This window comes from Carlito syrichta, unplaced genomic scaffold (assembly GCF_000164805.1).
Source record: "Carlito syrichta isolate Samal-C Ts95f unplaced genomic scaffold, Tarsius_syrichta-2.0.1 Scaffold316365, whole genome shotgun sequence".
Taxonomy (NCBI): Eukaryota; Metazoa; Chordata; class Mammalia; order Primates; family Tarsiidae; genus Carlito; species Carlito syrichta.
The window spans coordinates 100,282-108,966 of NW_007260461.1; the positions used below are offsets into that span (position 1 = coordinate 100,282).

Sequence of the window (8,685 nt, forward strand, 5' to 3'; positions counted from 1 at the left end):
TTTCTTTCGAATCGGAGTCTCACTCTGCCACCAAGGCTAGAGTGCAGTGGCACGCTCATGGCTACCCCACCAACGATCTGCTGGACTCAGGCAATCCTTCGACCTCATCCTCCCGAATTGCTGAGACCACAGGCATGCATCACCATGCCCGGCTAATTTTTGATTTTTGTAGAGACAAAAATCCCAAAGTGCCAGGATTACAGGCATGAATCACCACACCCAGCCTCATTTGATTTTTTTAAGTAATTTCTATCTCTTTACTGATATACTCTATTTGATGTGACATTGTCATCATACCTTCCTTTACTTCTTAAATCTTGGCTTTCTTTAGTTTTTTTAACATATTTGTAATGGCTATATTGAAGTCTTTATTTAAAATCAAAGATAGGCTGGGCACGGTGGCTCAAGTCTATAATCCCAGCACTTTGGGAAGTGAAGGCGAGAGCATTGCCTGAGTCCAGGGGTTCAAGACCAGCCTGGGCAATTTGGCAAGATCTGGTCTCTATAATAAATTTAAAAATTAGCTGGGCATGGTGGTGTACACCTGTAGATCCAGTTACTTGGAAGGCTGAGGCAGAAGGTCAAGGCTGTGATAACCGTGATCATGCCACTGCGCCCCAGGCTGGACAACAAAGTGAGACTCTGACTCAAAAAAGAAAAATGGTCAGATAATAACACGTGTTGATAAGGATGTCGAGAAATCAGAACCCTCACATACTGCTGGTGGGGTATGAAATGATACACTCACTTTGGAAACCAGTCTAGCAGCTCTTGGAATGGTTTAAACGAGTTACTATATGACTCAGCCAGTCCACCCCTAGGTATTCACACGAGAAAAATGAAATGCTGCATCTACAGAAAAATTTGTACACAGATGTTCATAGCAGCATTACACTTAATAGCCAAAGAGCGGAAGCAACCCGAGTGTCCATCAGCTGAGGAAAGGATAAACAAAACGCAACCTAGCTATACGACGGGGTATTCAACAACAAAAAGGAATGAAGTGCTGATGCACAGTACTACTTAGAAAAGCTTTATGTAGGGGGCAACTTGGCGAGACCTCATCTCTACAATAAATCAAAAAGATTAGCTGGGCATGGTGGCACATGCCTGTAGCTCCAGCTACTCGGAAGGCTGAGGCGGAAAGGTCATCTGAGCACAGCATGTTGAAGCTGCGGTGGTCGTGAGGGTGCCCTTGCACTCCAGCCTGGGCAACAGAGTGAGACTGACTCAAAAAGATTGCAAAAAAAGAAAAAAAAGAAAGAAAAGCTTTATATAGGCCGGGCATGGTGGTTCGTGCCTATAATCCCAGCACTTTGGGAGGCCGAGGTGAGAGGGTTGCCTGAGCCCACGGGCTTGAGAACAGCCTGGGCAGCTTGGCGAAACTTCATCTCTACAATAAATCAAAAACTTAACCGGGCATGGTGGTGCATGCCTGTAGTTCCAGCTACTTGGAAGGCTGAGATGGAAGGATTGCCGGAGTTCAATAGTTCGAAGCTGCAGTGGCTGTGAGTGTGCCACTGCATTCCAGCCTGGGTGACAGAGTGAGACTCCAACTTAAAACAAAAAAAAAATTTTTTTTTTAAAGAAAAGGTTTATATACTAGAAGATGTTGGATTGCACATGAAATGAGTGATTTATACGGTGTGTAAATTTAATTGAACCAAGCTTTTTCTTTTCTTTTTTGGCTGGAGTTTCACTCTATCACCCAGGCTGGAGTGCAGTGGCACGATCATGGCTCACTGTAGCCTCGACTTCCTGGACTCCGGAGATCCTTCTGCCCCATCGTCCTGAGAAGCTGGAACTACAGGTGCGTGCCACCATGCCTGGCTAATTTACTTAATTTTTTTGTAGAGACAAGGTTTCACTCTGTTACCTAGGTGTTCTTGAACTCTGGGTCCAAGCAATCCTCTTGTCTCGGCCTTCCAAAGTGCTGGGATTACAGGTTTGAGCTACCACCAGAATAAAGGTGTTAATTTAAAAAAAAAAAAAAAAAGCAAATGCCAGACAGTGAGAATGAGGTGGGGCAGCAGGAGTGAATGCAGGCCTGCTTAGAGAAGTTCAGCCGGGAGACAGCTGGTCTACAAAACCTGCAGGGGGCAAGGAGAGGAAGGGAGGTCTCTAGTGTTTTACAGGCCTGGGTCAGAAGCACAGGTCGGAGGAGGGCTTAACAAGACAGCAGGAGAACTCCTTCCTACAGCACAGCTCTAGAACCTTCCCGAAGGAGGGTTGGGGCCTGATTTCTGTAGGCGCCTTGCTCCAAGTTGCAAAACAAGCTCCTGTCATGAGGGTAGACGAAGTTTGTCGTTTTCTTTTCTTTTTTTTCTTTTTGTTTTTTTTTTTTTTTTTGAGTTGGAGTCTCACTCTGTCACCCAGACTGGAGTGCAGTGGCCGCTCCCGGCCTGCTGGGCTCCGGCGATCCTTCCGCCTCAGCCTTCTAAGCAGCCGAAACTACAGGCATGAGCCACCACTCTCGGCTAACTTTTTGATTATTGTATAGACAAGGTCTTGCCAAGTTGCCCAGGCTGGTCTTGAACACCCGAGTTCAGGCAATCCTCTCGCCTCAGCCTCCTAGGGTGCTGGGATTACAGGCGTGAGCCACCTGGCATAAAGGAGCCTTTCAAGCTGAGTGTGGTGGCCCACGCCTGTGATCCCAGCTACTGGGATGGCTGAGACAGGAGGATCACTTGCGCCTAGAAGTTTGAGGCTGCAGTGAGCTGCGATTGTGCCATTGCAGCCTAGATGACAGAGCAAGACTCTGTCTCTAAAAAAATAAAATGATAACAATAAAACGGTTTTCTTTCTGTATTACCTTTGTGGAAAGAATTTCTGGGTTGGGAGACCAGGGTGCCCCGCCTGCAGCTCCAGCTACTTCATGGTGCTCTCTTCCACCCTCAGCGTTCTCTTCCTCACCTGAGGAGTCTGAGGACTGTGCCACTCTGGCCCTAACTCCCCAGCCAGGGCAGCACTCATCTCGGCGTCCCTTGGGCAACCTGCCCCTTTCTTTTTTATTTTTTGTTTTTTGAGTTGGAGTCTCACTCTGTCACCCAGACTTGGAGTGCTCCCGGCCACTGCAGCCTCCACCTGCTGGGCTCCGGCGATCCTTGAGCCTCAGCCTTCCAAGTAGCCGGAATTACAGGCGTGCGCTACCATGCCCGGCTAATTTTTTGATTTATTGTAGAGATGAGGTCTCACCAAGTTGCCCCAGGCAGGGTCTCAAACCCATGGGCTCAGGCAATCCACTCACCTCGGCCTCCCAAAGCCGAGGCTCACAGGCTGAGCCACCGAGCCCGGCGACTGCCCCTTTAAGAGCACCCCCCCAGCTCCTCCCACCTTCCTCCGCCATGGCCAGACTTCCCAGTTGCGGCTCAGCCCTTTAAAGTCGTAGCTGTCCTTCTGGCTGGATGTGCTGAGACCCCCAGACCTGAGGGGCGGAAGTGACAGGTGCACATGGGCATGGACCCACTGCCCAGGCTCTGGGAAACACGGAGCCAGGCCAGGGTGGAACCTGGGAGAAAGCAAAGCCACTCGGGGTGGGCAGGACATGTCACTCGGTGGACGGGTGCTCTGTGCCAGGCCCTTCAGAACCTCCCGAGGGGGTATCCTTATCCGCATGTTGCGGACGTGTGAATGGAGCCCAGCAAGACCCACGGAGTTAGGGCCCCCCAGCTAACACGGGGCAGAGGCGGGGTTTGCAGAGGCCGGGTCTGAACTCAGGCCAGGGGACTCCAAGGCCTTGGTGGCCTCTCTCTGCATCTCCTGCCGGCAGGATCCTGCCTTTTGGCTGTGTGCAGCAGCGCGTGGGGAAGGAGAGAGCAGCCCCCATGCCCATCCCGGGATCCTCTCTCCTCCCAGGAGCTGCCTGGAGATGCTGCTGTGGCCACTCCTGCTGCTGCTGCTGCTGCTGCTGCTGCCATTGACCTTGCTCGGGCTGCGGCGGCCCCCGGACGCTGAGCTGTCCTGGCTTGGAGGCCTCCAGCATCGAGTGGCATGGGGGGTCCTGGGCTGGGCAGCCGCCTGGCAGCAGCAGAGACTGGAGCAGTGCACTCGGCATGTGGGCCAGAGCCAGCAGCAGGCCCTGCGGTGGTGTCTGAAGAGGGCCCGGGGCACCCGCTGCGCCCTCAGAGGGGTCACAGGTGTGTTCCACATCTGGGAGGTGACCCAAAGGGAAGGAAACCCCACAGGCGTCAGATTCCAGAAACCGAAGGTCCCCTTTCTCCTTCCTCCTCTCCCCCTCCCCTTCTCCCCTTTCTCCCACCCCCTCGCCCCTTTCCCCTTCTCTGCCAACCCAGTGTGGTCCCACCCAGAGGCTTCCCCAGGCCTGGCACTGGCTCTCTTGTTCAAGAGGCACTTTCCCCCAGGCCTATTCCGGGTTCCTCCCTCAGGGGTCTCAGGTCTTTCCTGAAACTTTTGGGAAACTGAGGCTTTCTAGAGCGTTTCTGGCGTCTTTGTGGCTATAGATGTGAGCACCTTCCGGAACCATCTGCCTCTGACCAAGGCCAGCCAGACCCCGGAGGAAGAGAGCAGAGGGCAGCTCCTGCCCCCCACCTCACGCCAGCACCGCGGGGAGGCTGCTCTGCAGGTACCTGGGGCCACCTGAGCCCAGCCCCACCAGAGACCCCCTACCTGCATCTAAGCCCTCTCATCACCGTGGACAAAGGCCCCCCAAACGGAGAGCTCGGGGTCTGGCTCTGGAGCCAAACTGACACCCTCTCTTTCCTTCCTCCAGGCCACCTTGCTGGGTCTGGTGGCCCTAAACAAGGCCCACCCAGGAGCGCTGGCTCCAGGAAGCACTGCCTGTGTGACCCTCACATCCCCGTGGCCCAGCCCCCTGCCCTGGCCTGGGGATGCCCTGGGCTGGGGTACCACCCCTGGAGCCAAGGACCCTGGGTCCCTGCTGCTGGAGGCCCTGAGGTCCCCTGGGCTGAAGGTCCTGGAGGCCGGGACGGCGGTCGAACTCCTGGACATCTTCTTGGGCCTGGAGGTCACCGGGCACGAGGTGGCAGGGGCGATAGCTGCTGGGGGCCCAGGCGCACCACTCCCCGGACGGGCAGCTGAGCTACTGGAGGCTCTGGGGCAGGGACCCCGAGGACTGGCCCTTCGGCTCTGGCCGAAGCTGCAGGTGGTGGTGACTCTGGATGCGGGAGGCCAGGCCGAGGCTGCAGCTGCCCTTGCGGCCTTGTGGTGCCAAGGGCTAGCCTTCTTCTCTCCTGCTTATGCCGCCTCTGGAGGTCAGCAGGACTCAAGGGCCGTGGGGGGCAGGGGTCAGAGGTCACATAGCGAGCCCCACACGCTTATCACACTTAAGCCTCCCCAACACCCATAAGCTGGGGATCAGCAGCTTCCCTGTACAGATGAAGAAATGGAGGCTTGTACGAATTCACACGGTGCCAAGAGCCACCCCCAGGGCCTTCAGAACCTCTGCACTCGGCCTCCTCCCCACGAGGGACTGAGAGGCTGAGCCAGGGGAGCCAGGAGGGATGGGTGGGTGGAAGGGCCACAATAGGAAGGAGCACATGCCCAGAGGCTGGGGCCTGGGGTGGGGGCCTTGCCTGGCGGAGAGTGGCGGCACCAGCAGAGGCTGAGGGGCTGCTCTGCTCCCCACAGGGGTGGTGGGCCTCAACCTGTGGCCAGAGCAGCCCCGAGGGCTCTACCTTCTGCCCCCCGGAGCCCCCTTTATCGAGCTGCTCCCAGTCACGGAAGGAGCCCCAGTGGAGGCTGCCTCTACCCTCCTTCTGGCCGAGGCCCAGCAGGGCAAGGAGTATGAGCTGGTGCTGACTGACCGCGGTGGCCTCACCAGGTGATCACCTGCCCAGCCCCTGCTGCCTCAGGCCCTTGGGGACCTGCTGGGGGCCGGGACATGGGTTCGTGGACCCCTGGCCGACCTCACGCCCCTCCCATCCCATCAGGTGCCGCCTGGGGGATGTGGTACGAGTGGTTGGCATCCACAATCAGTGTCCGATCGTCAGGTTTACCCGCAGGTAGGTGACCCTGGGGAGCCCAGGGGCCGCCCTTGTGCCCTGGGCTATACCACCTCCCTCATCTCCCTCCCAGGCTGGGCCAGGCCCTGAGTGTGCGAGGAGAAGATATTGGTGAGGATCTGTTCTCTGAGGCCCTGGGCCGGGCAGTGGGGCAGTGGCCGGGGGCCAAGCTGTTAGACCACGGGTGTGTGGAGAGCAGCATTCTGGGTAAGCCTCCCCACTGGCCCTGCCTCCCATTCTCAGCTTGGTCCATACCTTCCCTGCTGGGAGACCTCTAGGAGAGCGATGAGCCTTGATTTACTTTGCTGCTCCTAACAAGTCCTTCCCCGTGTCTAACCCTCATCTGTCCTGCTGCAGCATTTACCCTTTCACTTGCCTGATCTGTCTCCTATTTAGGATAAGGCTCTGGGTTCCTCTCCACTTACCTACTCCACGCCAAGAAACTTTTTGTCCCCATGAAGCTCAGGGTGGGGAAGGACAGATGGGGACACAGGGTGGTGGCTCTGGAAGCTGGGGGCATGTGCGCACATGGGGTCTGTTCACAGATTCCTTCAAAGGCTCTGCTCCCCACTATGAGGTGTTTGTGGAGCTCAGGGGACTGAGGAATCTGTCAGAGGAAAATCGAGACAAGGTAAAAGATGGGGCCAGGGTGTGAGGGTGTGTCCCCTTCACCCTGACACCCCAGGGTACGTGCCATGGAGGCAGGGGTGAGGGGAAGAAAGGGGCAGGGAGGAAACACTTCCTGGGGCCCTGGAAGGGAAGGCTGCGTCCTGTGGACACACACTTGGACACAAAACCCCTACATATGCATAGGCCAGGCACACCTCTTGGGCACCCCAGCCTCACCCCGGCCGCTCTGTCCCCAGCTGGACCTCTGGCTCCAGGAAGCCTCTCCCCGCTACAAGTCCCTGCGGATCCGAGGCAGCGTGGGCCCTGCTCGAGTCCACCTGGTGGGGCAGGGGGCCTTCAAGGCGCTCCGGGCAGCTCTCGCCACCTGCCCCTCATCCCCATTCCCTCCCGAGATGCCCCGGGTGTTCCGGCACGGGCACCTGGCCCAGCTCCTACAGAGGTGGGTGGTGTCCTGAGCCGAGGCCAGCCCACGCCCTGCTCCCTCAGGGCCACCTCGCTCCAGCCACTGGGGCCTCTCTGGGTGGGACTCCTGGGCCCAGGTCTCTCACTCTGTCGCCTGATATTTGCCCAGGAGAGCCACTTGGCCATCAAGAGGCCTTGGCCTCCTCAGTTCTGAGACTGGGGCCCCGGGGCTTCAGCAGATGCTGCAGTGCCCTGCCCACATCCCTTGTAGCCGCCCTAGAGCACGCTGCCAGAGAGTTCCCACACCCGAGGGTGTGCTCTGGCCACAGCTGTGTGCTTGGCCAGCACACGGTGGGGGCTGGGAGTGCGGGGGGTTTCAAATGCCCCTGGGGCCGCCCCTGGTCAGTAAGGAGCAGGAGTTGGCAAATGAAAACCCCAGTCTTGTCCTTGAGGGGGACAATTCCGAAGCGTTTTCACCTCCTCCCTGCACTGCACTTACTGAGATCTGCTCCCCAATAAACCTCTCACACCCAGACTCTTGCCTCGGGGTATGCTTTGGGGAGACTTGGTAGTGGTATCCCTGGCCAGCCGTTTCCCCATGGACCACTCTCTGGTCCAGGCTGAGTCAGGCCCTGAGTGTGTGCACACAGAAGCCCTCAGGGACTCCTACTACATCCCAGGTCTACCCAGTACTTGCAGAGTCACCCCCTCCTGGCTCCCCCCGCCATCCCAAGTGCAACCTCATGGTGGAGGGGCTGCTCCCCAACCTCCCCCACCCAGCCTAAGCGCTGGTCCCTTTCCTGGCCCAGCACCCACAAATCACTTCCATGGTGGAGGAAGGGGAACTATACGAGAGGGACCCCAGACAACGAATTATCCTTTGGCGGATGGGCCCCTTGTCCTACAGGCATCCCTGCCAGGTCAGTGTTCTAGGAACCCATTGGCATCCGAGTACCGTGCTAAGTGTTCAGCAGTTTCTGACCAAACACAACATGACCCCCCCCGCCCCACCCTCCCTATTCACCTGATGTTCCCTCTCAGAGGGAAACATTTTTGCTCATGTGGAAGAAGTGAAACAAAAAAGGCCAGAAGCACTAAAAGGCATCAAAACTGATGAGTTCAAGAAAGCATCTCGATAGATGTGTTGCACCGCATGGAGAGTACTTTGAAGGTGACTGAAGTTTAAACATGTAAGAGTAAATAGACAATTTTTAATAAATAAATTCTGGTTTTGTGCTCACTTCAGCAGCACACATGCTGAAATAAATAAATTTCAGGTTTTTTGGTCCCCCCTCGTGCTTCACGTTACAACATATCACAGCAGACAGCAACCTCACAGACCATCTGGGTCAAGGGTCCAGACGAATGGGGAAACTGAGTCCACAAAGCTGTGAGACTCCTCCCGACTCAGGGCAGTGTCAGAATAGTTGCCTCGGAATCGTTCCATGTACCCACATCCAGGCCCCAAACCCCATCTGCCCAGTCCCCCACATTGGCCCCTGATGTCGTCACTGTTAAAGTCTTCCCACAAAGCCAGGCCTGGTGGAGCACATCTGTAGTCCCAGGTACTGGGGAGGCTGAGGTGGGAGGAGCCCTTGAGCCCAGGAGTTCAAGACCAGTCTGGGCAACATAGTGAGATCCCATCTCAAACAAAAAGAAATCCTCCCACAGA

At 56.4% G+C, this 8,685-nt stretch overlaps 1 protein-coding gene across 1 annotated transcript; it reads left to right on the forward strand.

The window, feature by feature from the left end:
* The first annotated feature begins 3,856 nt into the window (after positions 1 to 3,856).
* Positions 3,857 to 7,548, forward strand: GHDC (GH3 domain containing). Its single transcript, XM_008074193.2, has 8 exons — positions 3,857 to 4,136; positions 4,461 to 4,582; positions 4,730 to 5,231; positions 5,608 to 5,800; positions 5,910 to 5,981; positions 6,055 to 6,188; positions 6,527 to 6,612; positions 6,848 to 7,548. Exons 1-8 carry the CDS (start codon positions 3,869 to 3,871, stop codon positions 7,064 to 7,066), a joined length of 1,596 nt encoding a protein of 531 aa, XP_008072384.1. The 5' UTR covers positions 3,857 to 3,868; the 3' UTR covers positions 7,067 to 7,548.
* Positions 7,549 to 8,685: the final 1,137 nt, after the last annotated feature.